Source organism: Hemicordylus capensis, chromosome 1, assembly GCF_027244095.1.
Source record: "Hemicordylus capensis ecotype Gifberg chromosome 1, rHemCap1.1.pri, whole genome shotgun sequence".
Taxonomy (NCBI): Eukaryota; Metazoa; Chordata; class Lepidosauria; order Squamata; family Cordylidae; genus Hemicordylus; species Hemicordylus capensis.
Genome location: NC_069657.1, coordinates 403,703,947 through 403,727,364, shown reverse-complemented (window position 1 = coordinate 403,727,364; position 23,418 = coordinate 403,703,947). Strand labels below are relative to the sequence as shown.

Here is a 23,418-nt window from a genome sequence, read left to right as displayed (position 1 = left end):
CGAGCGTGCAGGGCATTCTGGAGAGATCTCCAGATGTGGGAGGCTGCTTGCATCATAAGAATAGCCTCAATGTCTGACTATTATGTAGCCAGAAGGCCACAGGTTGCTGGGCTATCTAATTCTCTAGGTGTACCCATGGCTAATCCTGTGTGTGGCAGCTCGTGAGAATTCGCAAGCAGCTGCCAGGAGTTGTGAGAGCTGGTGAGGAGGGAGGGAGACCAAGAGAAGGTGGCGGTGGCAGCATTGCAAACTGCCAAGGACAACCGAGCAGGCGGTGAAAACGGGGCTGCTGGCCTCCTTGCGAGGAGAACAAGAGCTGGTGGGGGGAGGAGAAGGTGACGCCACTGCAAGCAGCCAACAAAAATGGGCCACCAGGCTCCTCTCAAGGAGGACGAGAGCTGGCGGGGGAGAGGGAGGTTGAAGAGGCGGCGCCACTGCGAGCGGCCAAACAGCTGACAAAAACGGGCCACCAGCCTCCTTGCTAGGACAAGAGCTGGCAGGGGGAGGGAGGAAGGTAGAGGAGGTGGCGGCAGTGGTGGCACCACCACTGCGAGCGACCAAGCAGGCAGTGAAAACAGGGCCACCAGCCTCCTCATGAGGATGAAAGTGGCCGGTGGGAAGGGCAGCGAGGGAAACTGGCTGAAGGGATAGGAGAACTGGCTGAGCCCTGAAATGGAAGAGGAGGAAGAGAGAACTAGGGGCGCAAATGTTCTGCACCTGGGTCAACATCACTAGTTACAGAATATTTCCTTAAATTAAATATAGCAACTGAGAATTCATGTACTTTTGTGTGTGGGTGATTAAAAAAAAACCTTGGAAACCATTCCACTAAAGTTATACTAGAGGAAGGTTTTTAGGGTTTTTTTGCCATGTGAAATAAAGTTTCTTTGAAGAATGCATGCAGTTTCGTGTCACTGTGTAAATGAAACACACACAGACAATGGGATTTGCTATTTTAATGGGTGTTTTTTTTTTTTAATTGAGCTGTAAAAATCTCTCAGAAGATAAATAAGTAGTTGATTATGATGATCCATGGTCAGACACCAATAACTCTCTTTTTCCACATTGTTCTTGTTCACAATGGCCTTCAAAACACAGGAGGCAGCAATCTCAGTCCATTTCCTCTGCTTTTGAGAACACTACAGTGTCACCAATTGCATTTCCTCCAGAGTCTGCCTCATGTATGAATCAAATCATGCCGGCCACTTGTCAGAGAGAACGGATCTTTTTCTGCTCTCTGAAGAGGACACGAGCTTTTACTGTGGACAGAAAAAGAAGGAATACGAGAGCTTAAATTATCAAGAGGCCTCATGAAACTTGCATACAGTTGTCTTAAGCACATAAATACAGACAGACTAATGCAGGACTGCACAACTTCGGCTCTCCTGCAGATATTGGACGGCAACTCGAATCACCCCCGACTATTCACCACTGTGGCAGAGGATGATGGGAACTGTAGTCCAACGGCTGAAGAGTCTAAGTTGTGCAGCCCTGGACTAATGATTGCCCAACCATTATTTGCAACTGCAGGTAACTGGGTAGCCATGTGTGTCTTGTCATATGAAAGCATGTATTCATACTTCCGTGACTGCTGTTCCATGTCAACAACAGGAGGCAACTATCACAACAGCAGCACCAAGGGTGCTAGCTGTGCAAGCTGTCAGGGCTGGGTTGGCTTGGCTTGCAGCATGATTGATCTTCTCTCAGTTGTTATACTGATACTAAAATGAATGCATAAATAAGTGTGCTTTGAAACACTGGCTTACACATCCTTGGCTACATCACATGGTAGTAAGCACTACTGAAGAAGAAGAAAGGCACCAACTTCCAAATGTATTTAGGATCAATGTTGCTTTTTAGCCTATAAATAAGCTGGTGAATTCAAGAAATGGGGAGTCCTATGGAAGAGCCTCCATTTAGGCTACAATCCCAAGCATGCTTACTTGGAAGCAATTCCCGCTGAACACAGTGGGCTTACTTCCAAGTAAACATACACAGGATTATGCTGCAAGTAACTGAAGGTTGAATATCAAATTTACACAGCTTCCCTTAGAAAGGAGAAAGATAGTTGTGCCCATCTCTTAAAATTAAATGAAGGAATCAAAATTAGCTAAAGCTGAAGGAAAGCTTTAAATATATGCCTTAAATATTTTGCATAACTGAGTTTTGTGCAATTCTTGCACTGTGCGCAAGAGCATTCTTGCACAACTGTGAACATGTTCTGTTACAAGGCAGATACAATGCAACACAGTATGTCAGCCATTGTCTTTCCATATCATGGAGATTTTTATATCACTATGATGGTCTCCATTTTTCTTCTAAAGCCACTGGAATGCTGCAAGGTATTGTTTGTATTGTAATTAGAACACACATGCCGCTCACATGCAATAAGTAGCAGAGACAAAATGTTTGCAAGACCCTTGGTAAAGCATTCCCTCACTTCTTACCCAACGGATCATATCTCAGCATGACCAGTTTGTCTTGGAGCCGCTTTCGTCTTATGTTGAAAGCAAAGTTTGTTCCTGCTTCACTCAACATTCGCACAAGAATATACCTAGAACACCAAACAACATCAGGAGGAGATGAACTGCTGTCTGAGATTAACTGTTTTGCCAGATTACATTCCTGGATGCATTAAGTCAGATGATTAAAAAATTCCATTAATCATCCAACCTCTGAGTTTAAATATATGTGCATATTACCAAAACTTCAGCAAAAGTGCTTTTTTGAGGTATCAAAGGAATTGTGAAAGTTCACCATTTAACAAAGTCTACCAAATTTTGTTAAAAATATTAAAGACACAATTTCCTGTTTTTTTTCATTCTCTACAACATAGAACCAAAACAGCCTAAAAATAATAAATCCACAAGTGTGCCATTATTCACATCAATTAAATTTGGTAAAACAGGATACTCTAGAATGTTATATAGCACATTGCTGCACCCCCAAAATCTATTTTGTTCAAACAGGTAATCCAAGTGTAGAAGCTTACACTTAGCACCATTTAGGCTCCGGCAAAAGGAATAATTTCTCACTACTTCTAGAACAAAGTTTCTGCTCATTGATTTCTGTTGAAGCCAAGGTCAAATTTGTACCCTTGAAACTTGTCTTTAATTTGCAAGTTTATAATTCCACTGAAACATTAGAATAAGAGAGACAAATTTTCAAGCACAGCAGGTGGTTGGCATCAGCTCCACTGAAGGCAGGCTTTTAAGTGCTCTACAACTGAGGCACAAGACAGTGTTTTGATTCTCACCACCACCACTCCAGCAATTTGTACAGCAGATTTGCAGAGGTGTGTGCTCTCCAAGAATAAAAAGTCATCTTAGTAGCACTATCCCCTTCAGAATGAAGAACTTTCAGCCCTATATTTACCCAGAGGCTTAAGTAACATTTTTTTGGGGGGGGGCGGTTCTTATTTCTTCAGAATTTATAAGCACTAAGTATACAGCTGAATGGCAGAGTCCTGCATTAACCTGAATTTGATACCACAACTGAAGGCTTATGAAACAAAACATAACCCAAGCCCAGTCTCCAAACACCAGAGGCAGCCCAAACCCTGCTTAAAATCATTACATTTTCATGGAATGGATGGGGACATAAACTTCCAGAAAAGGGCACAGCATTAATGTTTGGAACAAAAATTATCAGCAGTTCCTTGTGCTTTGGGGCCACTTCTGATTAAATTTTAATGTGAGGATAATGACTCGATGTAGTACTGCCATTACTTAAAAGCATCATGGAAAACAGCCCTTGGGAGAAAAGTGTTGGCCAAATTCCCAATTAAACTGTCCTGAACTAGCTGACAGACATAACACTGCAAGTCTCCTTTATCAGACTAGATATAATCCTAGAGCTGAACCAGACTATAAACCTGATCTAGGCAGAACCATTCCTAGTTTTGGTTCTCATATATGTGATATTTTTGTTATTGGTACCGTATTTTACGGAGTACAAGACGCACTTTTTTCCTTGAAAAATATCCCCCCAAATTCAGGTGCGTCTTATACTCCAATTGGCCGGGGAGAAGTTGAAAGTTTAGGGCTTTTCAGGAAAGAGAGGAGGAGGAGGAGGAAGAGGAAGAGGAAGGGTTTGGAAGGATTGGGGTGGGGGGTTCCATTAGGGGCGGGAGAGAGTTTACTTACCCCCCCCCCGTGCTTTCCCCACTCCAGCGCCGTATTTCCTTTACAAATCGGGCGGCAGGATACCTCCCTGCCGCCCCTTTCTCCTTGTTCTGTTCAAATGGGGGGGGCAGGATACTTCCCTGCTGCCCCCAAATCGGGCGGCAGGATACTTCCCTGCCGCCCCTTTCCAGGCTTGGCTGCAAAATTCTTAAAGCCTTTTGCAGCCAAGCCTGGAAAGGGGCGGCACGAGCCCGCGCAGGTGAGCGCCAGCCCGCAGGAGCCGCCGGAGGCACAAGGGCTTATGAGGGTTTGTTTGTTGTTATTCTGTCTCTCACAGCTAAAATAAACCTACCATTCCAATTATAGCCTGGTCATTTCTGTGTCAGAGGGCAAACGGACAAAATCAGCAGGGGATCAAATACTTATTTCCCTCAGTGTAACTGTGTACTCCACAAGCTCATTGCTTTTTTTTATAAATATCTGAATGTTTTTGCTAACACCAGTTGTTTCTAAACATTTGTCAATCAGCAGCTGGTCTTTTGTGCCTCTGGTCTTCAGGCAATTTCCTTTCTGTTCAACTGGAAGCTGTTTGTTAGTTAATAAGTGTTGCATCATTTCATCTGCTATTATTCCAGTTAATAATTTCAACATGGTTGGCAGGCAGGTTATCGGACTATAATTACTTGGAACTGCACCTTTTGCTGGGTCTTTCATTATGAGATGAGTTTTCCCAGTTGTCAGCCATTGTTCAATATCACCTCCTTGCAAAATGTGATTGAACTGTTTTGATAGTTGTTTATGAAGGCTTGTTAGGTGTTTAAGCCAAAAGCCAATGGCTCAGGGCGGTTTACACCAAGAAATAGTAAATGAATAAGATGGATCCCTGTCCCCAAAGGGCTCACAAACTAAAAGAAACACAAGCTAGACACCAGCAACAGTCACTGGAGGTACTGTGCTGGGGGTGGATAGGGCCAGTTACTCTCCCCCTGCTAAATAAAGAGAATTACTACATTAAAAGGTGCCTCTTTGCCAAGTTAGAAGGGGCTTTGTTGAGTATTATAACTTTATTGAGTATTATAATAAAAATATTTTTCTTTCCATATAAAGCTTTGAATTTGTTTCAGTACAACATGTAAATCACTTTTGCCTCCTAATTAAATATTTCAGTTCAACTACTTGGCTGCTTGAAAAACTTTGAGATATAGTGTGGGAAATTAAGCTGGTGAGTTGGTTTGATTTGTTGGCTTTTAACTAGATATAAAAGTCAAACATGTCAAATCAGATTACAAACTATTTCGGGCATCAGAAAAACTTGCATAGTAATTTTTAATCCAAATTTTATGCAGATGAGAAAAGTCATGGAACATCTTCCCATTTCATTTTTTTCTGGAAAACCCACATCTCTCCCTCCCTCTCAGCCCCTGAACATCCATTTGCCTCTTCCAGAAGAGTCCACTGTTGCTACTCTGCAACAATTACAACCCTGTTCCAACAGCAAATCAAACTGTTCAACAAAATTATTTACAGAGTCTCTTGGAATCTCATATTGAGAAGACCTTTCTCTTCTGTAGAAAGATAGTGAGGACATGTCTGCAGATCAGAAACAGCCCACTACAGAGGAGGAACTATTTCTATAAACAGAAGCACCAAGACCATCACTACCACATCACTGACACCTACAATTAGAACATTAAGCAGCAGGCAACCAGAACAGCAGATACAAATTAATAAGCAACTTTCCACTTACTTTGATTTGGCCTTGGCAACTGGTTTTCCAGAACAAAGACAGACAAAAAGAAAAGAAAAGTTATTTATCTACATTTTCTCTACTTATTGAACATAATTATTTCTGCCCCAAAGACCCAACTGAAAAATAGCTTATACCAACCCTGTAAATAATGATCAAAGTGAACCCCTTGCCTTCTCAAGCTTTTAAAGTGTTTTTGTGAATGTGAATGTACATTTTGTTAGAAGGACTGAACTAGCTACAGCTTCTATACTAGTAATTCCTAACTAGCAGTTTAAAGAACTTGTGACTGCAATTCCAGGCTGTCAGGAACATATACTGGCGAGGATGAGGCAGAAAGAGCTGAAATAATACCTGGACTGCAGAGCAAAAGTGGAATGCCTCTGGTGGGCCTCCTTAGAGAGAAGTATAAAAATGGCTGTTACAGGTAGGGATGTGCACGGAACTGGTGGGAGGAGGTTCGAAGGCAGGGGGGCATACCTTTAAGGATGGGGAAGGGTGCCCTTACCCCTCCTGTGTTTCCTCCGTCAGTGCTCCATTTAAAAAGTGTCCATCGGGGCAGCAACTTACCACCCTGCTGCCCTGGTGTCCCCCTCGGCCGGAAGTACACGGCACACGTGTGCACGCTGTGAACATGCCAGGTACTTCTGGCTGAGAAGGGTGCCGGGGAGGCATGCTGCCGCCCCAACGAACACTTTTTAAATGGAGTGCTGGTGGGCGAAACGCATGCCAGAGCGATAAGGGCACCCTCCCCCACCCTTAAAGGTATGTCCCCCCGCCGCCTTCAAACTGGCCAAACTGCCGGTTGTCCGAACCGGCTCCATGCACATCCCTAGTTCCGGGTACAAGTTAAGGATGTACACAAACCGGTCCGGAGGCCATTGTAGAGGCCTCCGAACCGGTTCGAATGTGGTGCAGTTCGAAGCTTTGGCGCCGGGGGTGGTAGTTCTTTAAGGGCAGGGGGGTGCATTTACTCCTCCTGCCAATTCCTCCCTGCCAGCGCTTTTTAAAAAAACTTCTTGGGGTGGCAGCGTACCTCCCTGCCGCCCTTGCCCCCGTTTCCAACCGGAAGTACCGTGCACACACAAAAAGTGGCGGGAGGGGTAAGTGCACCCCCCTCCATTAAAGAACCACTCCCCCGGCACCAGACTTCAGAGGCATGGTTCTGTGAACACCACTAGTACAAGTATAATTTAACACCTACTCAAAACCAAGCCTCATTCTGCTCCCACAGCTGAACTCTCAGCTCAGACTTTTGTTTCCTGACTTGATTTCAATATTTGCTTATCCAAATCTTCAGACTCTATTCACTGGAGAAAGCCCTATTCTATGTCTGTCCCCACATACAGTTTTCAGTATGCCTATGACCGCGTTCATAGAATAAACAGAACTTTACTTTTTACCAAGTTTCCACTGATGTAGCAATACAGTATCTCTGATACATCACTGGAGAAAATATCAGTTTAAACCCACAGGGTAATATTATTAAATGACTTGAGAAGATCAGTAACAAAAGACAACTGGTGTTTAGGAAATCTGCTTACAATGATGTTACTGGCTAAATATTGGAAAACTTGTTTAGTCCAAGAAAGGAAGAATGATGAAGGAAAATATGGTGGATCATGATGAGTACATTAATTGTGTTAAGTACATTTAAAACTGAAAAACTGTTAATTGTTGACTTTACTAATAGATAGCATACATTTATTTATTACAATGCTAATTGTGCTCAAGATTTGAGTACCCACATATTAGTAATATTATGAACTGATGTGTGCACTTTGTCATTTTTTGCTTTTTATTACTATTATGATAATGTATAATTCAAAGTTATATAACTGAACCCGTATTACAAGTTATATTTTTTCTGCAAAAAAGTGTAATTCAAATGTGAATGTAACAAACATGTACACACAGCTATCCCTACCAGGCTGCCAGTACTGGCTGTAGCCACCTGTTGAGTTTACACTTGGTGACAAGTCAAACTTTGCCCGGCCTACTGTAGTCCTATTTAGACATTATGCAGTACATGCATAGAAGTGCGTGTAGGTGGTTTTTAAAATGAATAACTGTACATGTGTTCATTTTAAAAATGAAGTTGCATACAGATTTCTCAAACGCATAGAACTGAGAGGAAGTATACTACTGTGTGTTCATTGGCATGTAAACAACTGTATGTGCACACAGATCTGTGTGTACACCGTATATATTGTGTTCTATACAAACTGCCCTGAGCCATTTTTGGAAGGGCAGTATATAAATCAAATCAATAATAAATAATGATAATATATGATATATACATTGAGTATAATGTGTGAATGGGGCTTGTGTGCAACAGTCCAGAGAGACACTGCATGCCGTCTGCCTCTGGATCAGAGTGTTGTTTGAATTCTTCCTTTACTCTTGCTGTATACCATGCCTTTACTAGAACTGGAACCCAGTGTGTTGTAGTGGCAAGAACATTTTTGGACTTGGGTTCAAATTCCTCCTCACCCCACTGGTTGATCATGGGCCAGTCACCAGTTCTCAACCTAACCTACTTCAGGTTGTTGTGAAGATAAAATTGGGGTTAAGAGAAAACAAGGTGTGCAGCCCTGAGTTCCTGGGAAGAAAAAGGGATATTATTCACTACTTCCTATGCTCAATGGGCGACGTACCAAAAACAAAACAATGCATTGATAAACGCTTGAAGGAACAAACAGAGCCAATCAGATTCCAACTACGGAAGGTGCAACCATGTTCTCCTGATATGTTTCAGCAACGAACCCCCGTAGGTCAGTCTCACGTGGGCTTAGAATCTTGGATCGACAGCAGCAAGGGAAACGGGGCAGGTCGCCAGCAAGATCCGAAAGGGGTCCTGGCCATCGTCGTCCCTGCCTGCTGTCGCCTCCTCGAGATCCAAGTACCAAGCGTGTTCCAGCAGCAGCGTGCGCTGCCCCCTGGGAAATGTAGTATTCGAAACGGCGTTGCCTGCAAGCTGACGCACAAGAGTGACACCGCCTTCCCTCCCGCGGCGGCCCAAGGACGCCCCCGTCGGGTAAGCCCGACCTCATCCCTGCTGCCAGCACCCATTTGCCAAAGCACTTTTAGCGCCCTTCTCAATCCTCACTCACAGGTTGCCGCCGTCAGAAACATGGCAGTAGCGACACCACCAAGCGGGCCCCGCCGCCTTTGAAGAGCCTGCTGAACCGACGGTCTCCAAGGCAGCAGTACTTTACGAGTCCTTCCGGAGCGCACACAATTCATTCCATTTCCGGGTCACAAAACAACACCCGGTGAGTGAAACGACTTGGGCTACGGAGCTCTTCCCCTTCGCTCTCATTGGCTCCCTCATCGAGAAAGAAAATGCCAGACTAACCAACTGCATTGTCTAAATATGAAACTTTCAGGTTCCCATAGGAAGCCGTTTTTTCTCCTCCCCGGGACAGAAGAGATGCCCATAGACCTCAGTGGAGAGAAAGCCATGATTTTAACACAGATGTGACTCCATGGGCGGAAGTATATCCTTCCCCGTCGGCAAGTGGATAGTAGATCATGTTATTTCTAACTTGGGTTTTAATTTGTGTACAAATTAATGCGGTGAGTTTTTAAGCATTTTGAAAACATGCCTCCCTGCCAGTACCAATTGCAATTAGTCCCACTATTCCCATACAGTCCGATTGTTACTCAAGGAATGTGGCTGAGACTGCCTTAGGACAATCCTGCAATATGGCCTGTCAAGACTGTAAGTCAGAGGTGTGACTGAGCCAGGCAAAAATCCTCATTACAAGATACCCCAAAGGATGCAGCGAAAATCAAACTACTTAAATTTCTCTCTCCTAGCACAAATCCAGTTGCATGAAGAATATTTTGCTCCATTGATTTCTAAGCTGCACTGCACCTTTAAGGCTTTCCACACATACAAAAAAATACACTTTTTACACAAAAGAATACCTATGTTAGAAAAAGCATGGACTCCTGTCTTTGTTGCTGCATTTTGTGGGTCACAGCTTGTTGACAATCACAGCTACTCTGAATCTTGAATTTCTCTTATTTATTTATTATAGGCCTCTCTCACTTCCATCCTGAGAAGAACTAAAAGTAAAAGTAAAGAAACTGGAAATTAGTCCTTATATATAGTTCTAGGCATTAAATTTATACTCATCGTTTTCTTTGTTTATTATTCCTCTCGTCAACATCCTCCCCTTTCTTCATGGCTTTCTTCATGCAAGAGCACATGCCCAGAACAAATATCGACCACAATTCCAGCAGCTTCAGGGCTAAGCAACAGGCACATTTTAGGCTGCATCTGTTTCAATAAATTACAACAGGCAGATTACAGGGGCTTGTCATTTGTAGGTAGAGAACATGAAACCCTTACTTTTATTTATTCTTTAATAATAAATGTAGCCCCTCCCTTGTCACATAGAACCACTAACTGCCTGTGAGGGGAGAGGAAGGAAGATGCAGCTAAGCACACACATACACAAAAAAGTCACCACCACTTTTACCTGCTGCTGTTCTTCAAGCTGCACTGGAACTCTCCCCCGCCCCCCACAGAAGCCATACAACCACCAACTACTTGTGAGGAGAAGGAAAAGGAAGAACCATGAACAACCACAATGTTTTATTGTGTTATTGTTTAAAATAATAATGTTATTGATGTTGTAAACCACTTTGAGGTCTACACAAAAGGCAATATATAAACAGACCTACACTGAAGGGAGGAAAGGAATAGGTTTAATTAACGTTTCCGTTGCAACCAGTCGATCATTTTGTTACATCTGGAGAAAACTGAATTGTCACTATGCAAAGAAACTGGGATCTAACCAATTTTATGCCAGAACTAGAGCTGCCATGCCCCCCGGTATTTCGGGTTTCTCCCGGATATTAAGCATCTCACTCAGATTGCTTAGCCCACCCAGATTCGCACAGATTTTAGCTTTCCTTAAACAAAAAACAAAAAAAACCTAAGCTCTAGCCTTTGTAGAAGCAGAATTATAGAGCAAAACGTGCAGTCACTATTCTGCTCAAAAATTATTTTCAAGCCAATTTACATAATATGTAAATTAGGCACCCAGATTTGGAAAGCCAGAATATGGCAACCCTAGTCAAAACTGACTTTTCTCCTGCATTTGAAAAATTAGTTATGACTATTGGGCAGACATTTTCATTTTCCATATTTACACCATCTGTTGTCTTGCTCTGCTATAATCTGCTTTATTTATTCACCTTTGCCATTTATAAATCTAGCATCTCTGGCCCATTTAAGGACTTAACAAGTACTTCTGTAATACTTGAAAACTCTCCTAATAAAAATCCAGTTACACTCAAGAGCGTGAAAGATTAACTCAGCAATATACTAGGCAGTGCTAAGGGAGGAAGAAAACAATGTGGCCTGTAAGAGTATGTCCACATGGGAGCTCATGGTGATATCCTTGGGGCCTCAGGCTGGGCAGGTAATTACATGTGACTTCCAAGCTGTGTTGCTGCCACTGGAGCTGTCTACTTGAGATGCTTTATCTCTTGCTGAGCCAAAGACAGGTTCTGCAGATTCCTAGGTCTGCTGCTGAGTTGCAGGTAGCATCATCGAGGCTGTGGAGAACGCAGGAGAACATCAAGTATAGCTAAAAGTAGTAGTAGCAGCTTTCTAAATGACAGCTCTATGCCTATGTGCAGGCACTGGCTTGTATAATGTTGGGACAGGCAACCAGCCTAGATCTGGGTAATCCAGCCAGACTGGCCCAAACCCTATTCTCCTGCCCTGCCCAATTTAACAGCTTCTTGGCATGGTAAAGGGTTTACATCATAAACCCCTCACATTTCCTTCAGTGAATTCTGATACTTTGTTTCCCTGACATCCCCCACCCCCACCTCATTTGCTGCTTGTGCATGTGGCCAGGTTGTTGGATCTAGCTATATAGGAACATAGGGAACTACCTTACTGAGTCAGACCATTGGCCCATCTTAGCTCAGTATTGTCTACACTGACTGGCAGCGGCTCTCCAAGGCTTCAGGCAGCAGTCTTTCTCAGCCCTACCTGGAGATGCCAGGGACTGAACCTGGGACCTTCTACATACAAGCAGATGCACTACCATTGAGCAATAGTCCTATTCCCTAAGGGGGGATTTCTTATAGCAGACAGTGCTCCCGTGTAGTGACCCATCCTAATGCACACCCTGCTTAGCAAGGGGACAATTCATGCTCACTACCACAAGACCCACATTATGAACCTTGCGCAGCACAAATATTTTTCCAAAGTATTTTGTGCAGATTGTGCTCTAAACAGGTTAGTGTCTCTTCCATGTGTCTCCAGGCTCAGAGCACAACTGTGATGCATACAAATAGTTAGCACATTGGTTTGTGAGAAACACTGTTCTGTTTTTTTAATGCAAGTGTCTGTTCATATGGTTTTGAAGATACTTGGAAGACTCAAGGAGGCTTCCAATAATCAGACGGTAAGATGGTATGCTGGGCTCTTTCCAAGTTGCAAGCTATCACAGTGTTGTAATTGGTCCCTTAAGTGACATCACAGCCCCTGTGTTGTAAGGAAGGTGCCATTCATATTTCTGACACCTTTCTGATCGTCACAGCCCTATAACGTCACATCTGCGTTGCCCAAAAATAGTTGTATTTGTCCGTTGTAGGAGGCCTGCCCCCTTACAACAAATCTCTAATGTGGTTTGAATTTGGCACCACAAAACTTTGCAGTTTGCATCACTTTTTGCAGTGTAAAGCTCGCAGTCTGGAAAGCGCCCAGGTCCTTTTCCTATAGCTGCTGTTCCCTGTCCTAAATCTATCCCATCTATCCCAGTCTCCACTGCCTTCCTTCTTCCTGTTTCTTTTCCTTCTTGCCTTAATCTTTTCCAATTTTCAAATCCTTTGGGAAACAGTATAGATTGTGCTAATTAAATGTTGGCAAATGTACTTCTTTCGCATAATGCCGAATGTAGGCTTGAGTTTCCTTGGCATTCAATTTGAACTTTTGGGGGGGGGGGGGAGGGGAAGCTTTGCCTATAAGGGCATTTTCCCAAATGCTGCTTATATTGTTCTAGAAAGTGGATGTAAAGTCAACAATTAATGGTCAAAATGAATGTTTGGCTTTAAAATGGTTTTCTTCCCCAATTCTAGCTTGCATTTCTAACATTCATATGTGGCACAAAAAGCACAAAAAAGGCTCAGAGGCATTGTAATGACATTTGTAATGTCATGTGAAAACAATCTAGATCACACATTCAGAGGTGACTCTTCCATGAGGGAGAGGAAAGTGCTTACCTCATGGATTGGGTTATCACTAAGAGCAGGGCATTCTCCTGTGCAAGTCCTATTTAAACAAATACAACTTGTGCAAGAGCACTACTGTACGTGTGTGTGTGTGTGGTGGGGCATTTATTTATTATTACTTGTCTATCTTTTAAGCATTTGGATTTTCTCCCTTGAGCACCACAATGTCTTGGGCCAGCCCTGAAACAATGCCTTTTCTCACTTGGGATTTCTCCATCCAAACAATCTTATACTGCAGCAGTATGAAGAAGACAGGTTGTTAAGAAGCAGTTCAGATGCAGTAAAATAATAAATCACACAAGGGGAGGGGAAAACCCTAAATGCATCAAACATGGACCTGCTCATTGTCTGTGTTTGGTGAAGTGAGGCAAGCATCTCCTGGGAGCAGGGCTTTTTCAGTCGTGGCTCTTACACTGTGGAATGCCCTCTCATTGGAAGCCCATGTGGCCCTTATTCTACTCTCCCTCCATCATTTGGTAAGGACCTGGCTTTTTCACTAGGCATTTGGCTTGGGTTGAGGGAGCTGCTGAGCACTGTGTATCTCTTGTTTACTCTGTAGAACTTTGGTTTTCAGTGACTGACATAACAGAGTAAGGCTACACCAGTGCAGCAAGAGAGCAATCTAACAAAACCTCTTGACTAATGTCACCCCAAAATATGTCCCTGAGGGCAGAGCAACCCTCAGAGACATATATTTGAGTGGCACAGAGGGCTTCCTGGGGAAGGGGGTGCATGTCAAACATTGCCACTTCCCTGCCACACCAGTGAAATTAGTCGGGAAGGTTGGTTAGGCTGCTCTTTTGCTGTACTGGCATTTCCTTGCTCTGAATTTCAGCCATTGCTTGTATGCTGCTGTTTTGTGTGCTATTTGGGGTTTTATTTATTTATGCATTCATTCATTCATTCATGATGTATTGTTTTGTGTTTTTAAGGCTTTCAGCTGCTTTGACCTGCAGTTTACGGGGTAAGTATGATATTTTAAAATTAATTAATAGAGTTACACTTCAGAATTTGCTAGCCTGCTGGGTAATAAAGTCTATGGCAGGAGCTTATTACCCATACAATGGGATACAGGAGTAAGGTTCTCCCCCTCCCCACTTCAGTGAGAGAAAATGTAGGAATTAATATTAATGTACGAGGATCCTTGAATGTTCAGCAATTATCAGTGCAACAAATATATGTCAGCTTGACATGCTGAAAGCACATTAATGAGGCCAAGAACGAATGCATAATAGCAGCTAGTTAACGTGATATTATGTGCCATGAAAATAAACGGATGACAGTAAAACCAAGTTCTGGAGTAACGTGACATCCTCTTGGGGGAAAGCTTTGCCAGGCGTGTTGGTGGCCCCACTGATTTTCTTGACATGCTGTTCCTTGTTTCCATTCCAGTTGCAATCCAAACAGTTAACAATATAAATGTTCTGAACCGTGTTTTAGAAATCTAGATCCATTACACAAATAATAAACTTTACAGGAACATCTGAATTAGGAGAGGCAGCAATAGGGGTGATCAGATAGTACTGCTGTTAGGATTCTTGTGTCTGATTCACTTTTTATTGCCTTATCTGGGACAAAACCTAAAATGGAATCTAGTTGTCAGCATCTGTTTAGAATATCATAAAGCAATGCTCAAGATAGCTGATTTCAGCTGAATTGCAAGTGTGACTTGGACTTGTTTGTATCAAGGCATCATCAACAAATGAAGTTAAACAAACTGTTAAACAAGTTGCCTATTTACAGAAACATTATTTGACTCCCCCCCCCGCCCCATGGGCTTAACTTCTGAGTAAACATGCTTAGGATTACATTGCTAATGTTTTATTGGCTTTCTCCACCCGTCTCACTATTCTGTCTGTCTCTGTCTCTCTCATAAGAAGAGCCCTGTTGGATCAAGCCCAAGGCCTATATAGTCCAGCATCCTGTTTCCCACAGTGACCTACCAGAAGATGCCTCTGGGCAGAGGTGCACCTAGGTAATTTTCAACCCTGGAACTAAGGCCTTCCCCCCCCCCCCGCACCCCCCACTGCCACCTCCAGATAAGCTGTAGTGCAATATTTTTTATACCAGAACATGCTCAGGGAAAGCGGGAAACTCTTTTTATTTTTAGAAGAGATTTTGAATAAGATAAAGTACTTCCCACTGACCTGCAGAGAAATACCACATTTTGGACACATTTTGGTCATTTGGAGCCCCCCCTCCCCCAGACCAGCATTTGGAGGCCACCCAGGCCTGCGTGGGACTGGACCTCCACCCAGAAGTCCATTCCAAAGAGCACGACTGCCTCTGGGAAGCTCACAAACAGAAGATGAAGGCATGCAACTGGTATTCAGAGGCATCCTGCCTCTGATCCTGGAAGTAGCCTATATAGCCATCAATATTAGAAGCCATTAGTGGATTAGTTTTCTCATTCTTTTTCTCTGGTGTTCTTTTTAAAATATAAAAGACAAAAAGAGGTACTCTTTGTGCCACCCACCTTCAGCTAGGGTGTGACCAAGTTATGGATCACAACAACTCACCAGCTGAAGACCAACAAAATGTAAAAAAAAAACCCTGCAGTTTATTAGAACATGAAGTCACCTGTTTCAACAGAGAAGATGCCAGTCTTCAAATTGAAAGGGCAATTCAGGATCACTCCAAACCTTTTTTCTGGGTACAAAAAACAAAAAGGCTGTCACGTCGGCTGCAGTGTTCCTTTCCTTTTTTTGAAAGGGGGAAAAAACCCATTGAGCACTTGATCTTTCTGTGCCTTCAGGATGCAACCAGGCCCCTGTTCATTGCCAAACAGGTGTGGTTATGTTCTTGGCACTGAATAAGACAAGGGAGTCACCTGCAATGTTGGCAGGAAAAATCCGCCACCTGTAACCTAGCTGTTGAAGCAAAACAGTGGAAGGAGGGAATGGGACAGAAGAGATGGTTGGTTGGTAAGTAAGTATATCAGAACAGTGTAAATATTGGCCTGGTGCTGCTATTTTCTACATGCTGCTGTCAGTAACCAAAGCATGCTAAATAAATACTAGGGACAAGAGAGATCAATGCATAAAGCCCTTATATATTTCCCAGCAGTTCACATTAGCTTCTCACAGTAGCTAAGCAGGCAGCTAGCCAGCCAAAGCTTAATACAGCCCATGCTATGTGTAACGTCTCCTAAAGGTCACACCTTTAGGAGACCTATCCCTGCCATCACACTCACACACACTGCTCACCCACCACTGTCACTTGTCTCCTCTGCAGCCCCGTCCACTGTATAATAAAATTTCCTCTGTCAATCATCTGGATACTTAAGATATTGATCTAGGCTTTGTTCACACAATCGTTCAAATCCAGGTTTAATGTGGGTTACCAACATTAGTGTGATTGTGTGAACCCATGTCTAGGTGGGAATCTCAGATTCATCTTGAGCTATAAACCACCTTGGTGTGTGGGTTCACACCATCACACTAAAGTTGGTAATTCACATTAAACCTTGATTTGATGATTGTGTGAACCAGACCAGAAAGTGACCAGTGATCTCTCACAATACAGCTGTTTTTTAATCTGACATTTGGTTATGGAAAGTAAAACCAAAGCATGGAATTTTGATTTCTAGTTCGCACTTGGTATTGAGCAATAAGCTAAATCAGGGGTTCTCAAATTTGGGTACCCAGATGTTGGACTACAACTCCCAGTATCCCCAGTCACAATGACCACCACTGTAACTGGGGATGATGGGAGTTGTAGTCCAACATAATCTGGGGACCCAAGTTTGAGAACCGCCAATCCAGGGGCATAGCAAGTTTGGAGCAAGCCCAGAGACAAGATTTTAAAATGGGCCCCCCACCTTCACTGAAGCTCAGCTCATGAAGGGTTTTGTAAATTGTGGACAATGCAAGTCATTGAATGGTACTAGAGAAAGACATGCTGTTCTGGTAGCTCCAGGTTTTAACACTCACATCAATTTCAGAGGATGAATACAACTGAAGGAAGCCCGGGCGGGTGCGTGGCTGGGGGAGTCAATCATGTGACTTGCCTCGGGGGGGGGGGCAAGGCAGTGGGCCCCCAGACAACTGTCTCCCCTTGCCCTATTATAGTTACACCCCTGTCCCAAGCTAAATAAAAGAAGGAAGTGGAAAGAAACAAGGGAAGCAGCAAATGCATATTGGATTTCTTCTAAGCAAAGGTTTCTTGCATATGAAACTGACTTGGTAGGCCAGTTCCCTAAACAAGTTTTTATTTTCTGCCAAGTCACTCCAAGCCCACTTTACCTAGAAACAATCAAGCTGCTGAAATCTCTGCTGACATACACAGAGTACAAGACGACCTCTGCTCAGTCCCTGCCGAAAGATCGTCTTTCCTCTTTCTATTTCATAAGAGCTGCCCATCTGTCCTCTTTCTCCTGGCACACCCTCCAAAGAGGGGAAAGGGATTACATAACATCCTTGCCTAGAAACACCATGCTGTGATTTCAGTGTGTGTGTGGCGGGGTGGGGGTGGGGAGTGAGGGAAGGATGTAGTGAGAGGATGTGCGTGTTGCTCTTTGGTAATGACCACTGACCACAGACCTCAACCTGGAGTTTGAAAAGATGAAAGCAAAGATGGGAGCAAAGATCTACAGCAGGACTTGGCAACAGTGGCCTCTTTGTTGAACTACAGTTCTCATCATTCCCAGCCACAGTTTATTGTAGCCGGGGTTAAGGTGTTGCAGTTCGACAGGTTGCCTACCCCTGATCTACATCACTCCCCTCACCTCAGTCAATGGCTTGTTGCTTGCAATAACTTTGGTGAAAATAAGTCTACCAACACAAACATTACTGGCCACTTTCCAACCCCATTCACTTCAGAATTCTTTATGAACATTGAATCATAGACCTATACTGGTTAATGGTTATTCCCTTTCTCCAGGGAATGGAGAGAGAAAGAGAGAGAGAGCTGGTCTTGTGGTAGCAAGCACGACTAATCCCAGCAAGAATAAGTGGATCCTTTCAGGCAGTCCTGTTGCTGCTGGCATCTGAGCAGCCCAGCACCCAAGGCAGGTGGTGGTGGGAGACGGAGGCAGGTGAGCATCGGCTTAGTGAAGGCAAACAGTGGTCATGGTGGCAGCAGAGGGGCAGCAAAGGCATGTGAGAAACCCCCCTTCAAATCATGTCCCTGGGCCCCCTCCAACCTTGCCACACCCTTGGAAAAGAGAATTATGTTTATTAAACATTTACAGAACTGCTTATGCACCAGTGCAGTTCAGTAAATCAGAGTGCTGAGCTTTGACCTGAACCTAGCTCCCAGCCACAAACTCAGTGTGTGAGCCTGGGTAAAATCAATTGAAATCCCAATTGAAAGCAAACATTTTAAAAGCCTTTGCACTTTTCTTTTCTTTTCTTTTTTAGAGCTACGTACATGAACATTTCTCCTTCACTCTTGGTTTTTAAGCCCAGGCAAATAGTACCAAGATATGTTTTGTAAAATTCTATAATTGTATACAATGATTTTGGATGAACAGTTCCTTAGCACAGAGTACTGTATCCAAGCCCAGATTTGCCTGATGGCGATGACTGTATTGGGCCTGTGTGGTTATAAGCCTCCTGGCAAACCTGGGCAGAGCTTGTAAGAAGCAAGAGTGGCAGGGAAAATTCCTAGGGCCAGCTTCAACATCTCCTCTCCTTTCTCTTCTCTAGTGAAGCAGAAATCTTCTAAAGCCAGAGTCTGATGAGATGATACATGTGCAGCTGGCAGCAAAACTGAGAGTCATGTATATCCCCCACGTTCCCTCCATCACCTTTTATTTTGTGAGCCTCCCAGAGAACAATTGTTACAGGGCAGCGAACAAATAGTTGTTGTTAACATCAATTAATTTAGATTGCAAACCACTGTAAGATTTTATACAGGGCAGTATATAAATGCAACAAATACATACAACATACAGGACAACTCACCCTGCGTCCTGAAATTAGGACATTGTACATACCACTCACCACACCAGCTGCCATTTCAGGGGCCAGGAAATATACGATATCATGACCTCAGGACACTGTCCTAGACTTCATGAGGAAGTAGAGGAAGGAATTATACCTGCGGCTGCTGTTTTCAATGTGGACACAGTCCTATACAGACACGGCGTGTATCGATATCAGTACACATGTACCGTACATGTTTTTGTACATACATTCATTGAAAGGTGAACCTGAGTACAGGGCTCCTCAAATGCAGGAAGGATACTCTTGGACGTGCATTGAACATAATGTGTTTTAATGCTTTTCAAGGTCCCCGTGGGCTCAGAGTTGTCGGGGAGGAATTTTTTTCTAGCACTCTTCTCCGTCTACAACCTAGCTTTTGCACAGGTGTTTGTTCTCCAATGCCTTAAGGGCTGCACACAGGTTGCTGAATGAACTGTCCTCATCATCAACTTGGGATCATTTATTTGTAGATAATTTAACTCCACCTCCTTTTTGCACAGATACTACATGCGCTGAACAAAATGCTTAAATAGGACTCGAACTGGGCAAAGAGGCACCTTTTTAATGTGGTGATTCTCTTTATTTGGCAGGGGGAGGGTAACCGGCCCTATCCACCCCCACCCCCAGCACAGTACCTCCAGTGACTGTTGCTGGTATCTATCTGATGTTTCTTTTTAGATTGTGAGCCCTTTGGGGACAGGGAGCCATCTTATTTATTTGTTATTTCTCTATGTAAACCACTTTGGAAACTTTTGTTGAAAAGTGGTATATAAATATTTGTTGTTGTTTTTACATCTAATTCTGGATTAATTTGCTGCTAAGAATTGATAGACTTGTCTTTAGTTGTGAGGTAGATGCAAAAGAGGCAATGCTTCAGAATCTTTATTAATAATTTTTCAGTCACAATGAACAATTTTAGCAAGCATACATTAAGACAAAAAATAAAATATCCCCTCTCTCAACTTTATATAGTATATAAATATATATTACATTTCTCAAAATGTTAAAAAGAAGAACAGCATGGGACTCTGACCACTATTTTTTACAAAAACATTTTCCGCAATGCATTCAATTCCAAGAATGGTTTCCTTGGAATGTGTCATATATATATATATATATATATATATATATATATATATATATATATATATATATCCCCAAAAGCAGCCATAAGAAGTAAATCGGGAATCCACTGTTTTGTTTTGGGTGAGTGCTTCACTTTCTCTTTCTGAAGTATAAAGGTATTTCCCCAGAACTAGCACCCACTATGACTAGGTAGAGGAGGGATTTTCAACAGGTGCAGCTTTTCTCACCCCTGCTTGACAAGCTGCATTAGTCAAAATTCTCTCTTCTGCATCTCTAATAAAGACTGAGGAACCTTCTTCCTGTTGTCATCTAGCCAGTCTACCAGTATTTTTACCAGCTCATCAGTGGTTTACAAGGACATAAAAGTAAGCCAAAGAAGGCATATTTAGAACAGAACCAATAAAACTAAAGTGAGAGAGAAGCTACATTGCAAGAAGAAAAGTTTGCTTTCTTAATCAAGAAAGTATTTTCAAAATCTCCCACATGGTACAAAATACAGTAAACAATAATGTGCTTGAGATCCGAAATGATGTACATATTTGGTGTGCAATTCAAATATGAAAAACCTTTTAAACTGTATTTATTTAAACATGAGTCTCAAATATATGCACGATCAGCATCTGGATGCACAGGTTTTTGTGATCTTTAAAGACTGCAGTAATAAAGAGCTCCAAAGGCAAGATCTAAGGCAGGCCGTCATTTCACCCGAAACAATCAAATGTGCCAGTGTTACGTGAGAACCAGCACGGAGATTCACACAAGCATGGCATCTGTGTCAGGCAACCGCCAGGCTGACTTCCCCCCACTTCAGACCTTCAGCTATATATAGTTCTGGCTCATACCCAACCATTTGCCTCCTGGTTAGAGATCTCTTTAGCAATAACGAACTAAGATTACATGAAGAGCTTAAAAAAGAATTCCTCCCCTGCAGGGCTCCATTACTTCCACTATCTACAACTGTCATATCTGTAAAAGGCAAGGATGAGAGAAAACGGCATGAGAAAAACAGAACACTCCAAGTGCAACCACATTCATCCCCCTCCAGACAATAGTCACAAACTGTCTTGGATCAGTAAGATTTTGCTGAAAGCAAGAATAAAAGCAAACAAAATAGACTACATATACGGATGACAGATATTAGGCCGGTTCACATGACCATTCAAATCAGAGTATGAGGTGGGCTACCCAGATTTGCATGATCGCCAGAACTCACGCATCGAACCCAGGTTGCTCCCATTGGTGCTACCCAGCTGTTGTACACAGCTTTTTACTGAGGGTGCAGGAGAGGAGAACCTTCCTACCCTGATTGTTTTATCATGAGAACCCACCTGCTGTTCCTACCTGTGCTACTGGCACACAGTATTCCCCCTAACAGAGATTCCCAGATGTTGTTGACTACAACTCCCAGAATCCCCAGCCAAAGGCCACTGAAGCTGGGGATGCTGGGAGTTGTAGTCAACAACTTCTGGGAATCCCTCTTAGAGGGAACAGTGCTGGCATGCACCCTACCCACACCCTCACAGTAGCCATAGACTGCTCAGAGCAGCCATTGGCTCAAGGGCCCAGAGCAGCCATTGACAAAAGATGCACTAGCCTCCAAAGTACACTCTATGCTCCTGAAGCTGAAGAGCCAAAGCTCCATCTGCCTCCTGCTCCTTCATGGCCAATGGGAGGGCAGCCACTGACATCACAAGGTGTTTCCAGTCTGCTGGCAATGCAAAGCATGCTGGGAAGGCATATGGGTCCTTCCATGGAGGGGTGAAGCTTGGAGCTAATGACTCCAGCATCGGAGCTCTTGGCAGCTGTGAGGGGAGATCAACTGGGGGTGGTAGCAGCTTGCCTAGGCTCATCTCCACCTCCCAATGGTCATGTGAACGCTATTGTATGAGGTCAGGGGAACAATCTGGGCTTAGGAATGTTGAGATTTTAGGGTTGGTTCATACGGTCCCCCAAGTGATCACTTGAAGATTTCTGCAAACTGCAGCTTTATCAAGGCACCCTATTTGTACAATGGGCATGTAGGCTGCCCAGACTTGGAGGTAAATGCTGCCTAGCTACAAGCCTAGTTGCCCTCCACATTCCCAAGGTACTTGTAGACTTGTTGGCACTAGCCTACAAGATCTGTTGGCTAGTGGTCAGTACAGCAATTAACAATTCCATTAAGGGCACTTGCGACATAGTGCTTTGTCCAGGACTGTCATATTTTGCTCACCTTCTCTTTACAGAGGGTTCATACGACATCATCAATTCACTGTCAGTGTGACCTTTCCCTGCACTTAAACACCCCCCCCCCATTGAATAGCTGGATTTTTCTGAGTTTTTTTAGAGCAGCAGTACATATGCACATGGCAATGCGTATTGACTACTGTTCCTTCTTTTCCTGCAGGGTCTTTGAACACAAACTATGAGCACACAAATTATGACTACACATAGAAGTGGTGGTGCAACGCTGCTTGCGACTCAAAGGGGGAAAACAACAGCTGGGTGGTGCTTCAAGGAAAATTTCTGGAGGGGCTCTAAGTCAAACTTGTCAAAACTAAGCCAGTTTAGCTCAACTGATTTCAATGTAAATGGTCTTCAGTCAGAGACTTCTGGATTACAGATTGTAAAATAGTGGCCAACATTCTAATGCTGTGCTTGTACAATTAATATCGTTATGCTAGCAGAGGAAGATCATATAGCTGTGCTGAATCAGAGATTTTTGGGACTGCGTTATTGCACAAAAGTTCCATGCAAAAACATTTTAGGTGAGCCAAGGTTGCACACCTTGTTTGTGCTGGTGCAACACTTGTTTGGAACACAAGCTCCGGACTCAGTGCAAGTAGCTAGTGCAACAGCCTTGCACTAGTGCAATGACCTTGTGCAAGTGCAGCAATAATCAGGATGTTGGCCAATAGCTACTAGAGGCCAATAGCTGTTGGCCAATAGCTACTAGAGGCCAATAGCTACTATTACCAATGGTTTTGCCTCTTCAGAACCTGACAACTTTAATTAAAGATTCTTGTGGTTAATTTACTAGAAACTCAGTTGACTGGTGACTACATTTAGCTGAACAAATGAAACAAACAATGAAGATTCCTGACAAACTTGTATTCTTTAATCTGAAGATGCAAAAGTCAAAGGAAAAAGTCAGAGAGAGCACAGCTGCCAAGATCTAAATAGGAACAGATGCTGTCTTTATTTGGGACATGTGGAGAAATAAAAGTGATCAAATAAAACAACTTGAAACAAACCATACAGCTATAGAACTGAGGAAGCATCATGCATCAGT

The 23,418-nt window shown here is 43.2% G+C and overlaps 1 protein-coding gene and 1 long non-coding RNA gene across 3 annotated transcripts; one reads left to right on the top strand and one right to left on the bottom strand.

The window, feature by feature from the left end:
- Positions 1-941: 941 nt before the first annotated feature.
- Positions 942-9,142, bottom strand: MRPL33 (mitochondrial ribosomal protein L33). The gene is made up of 4 exons (XM_053306144.1): positions 8,985-9,142; positions 5,872-5,890; positions 2,448-2,554; positions 942-1,259 (listed from the first exon to the last, which is right to left on the bottom strand). The coding sequence occupies exons 1-4, from the start codon at positions 9,115-9,117 to the stop codon at positions 1,210-1,212; spliced, it is 309 nt and encodes a 102-aa protein (XP_053162119.1). The 5' UTR covers positions 9,118-9,142; the 3' UTR covers positions 942-1,209.
- On the top strand, positions 9,014-23,418 carry LOC128349588 (uncharacterized). Of its 2 annotated transcripts, none has more exons than XR_008318867.1 (4): positions 9,014-9,146; positions 14,067-14,098; positions 15,012-15,109; positions 22,534-23,418. It is a non-coding gene; the product is annotated as an uncharacterized LOC128349588 (long non-coding RNA). The 2 variants fall into 2 exon arrangements; XR_008318868.1 differs by lacking the exon at positions 9,014-9,146 and adding an exon at positions 9,147-9,450.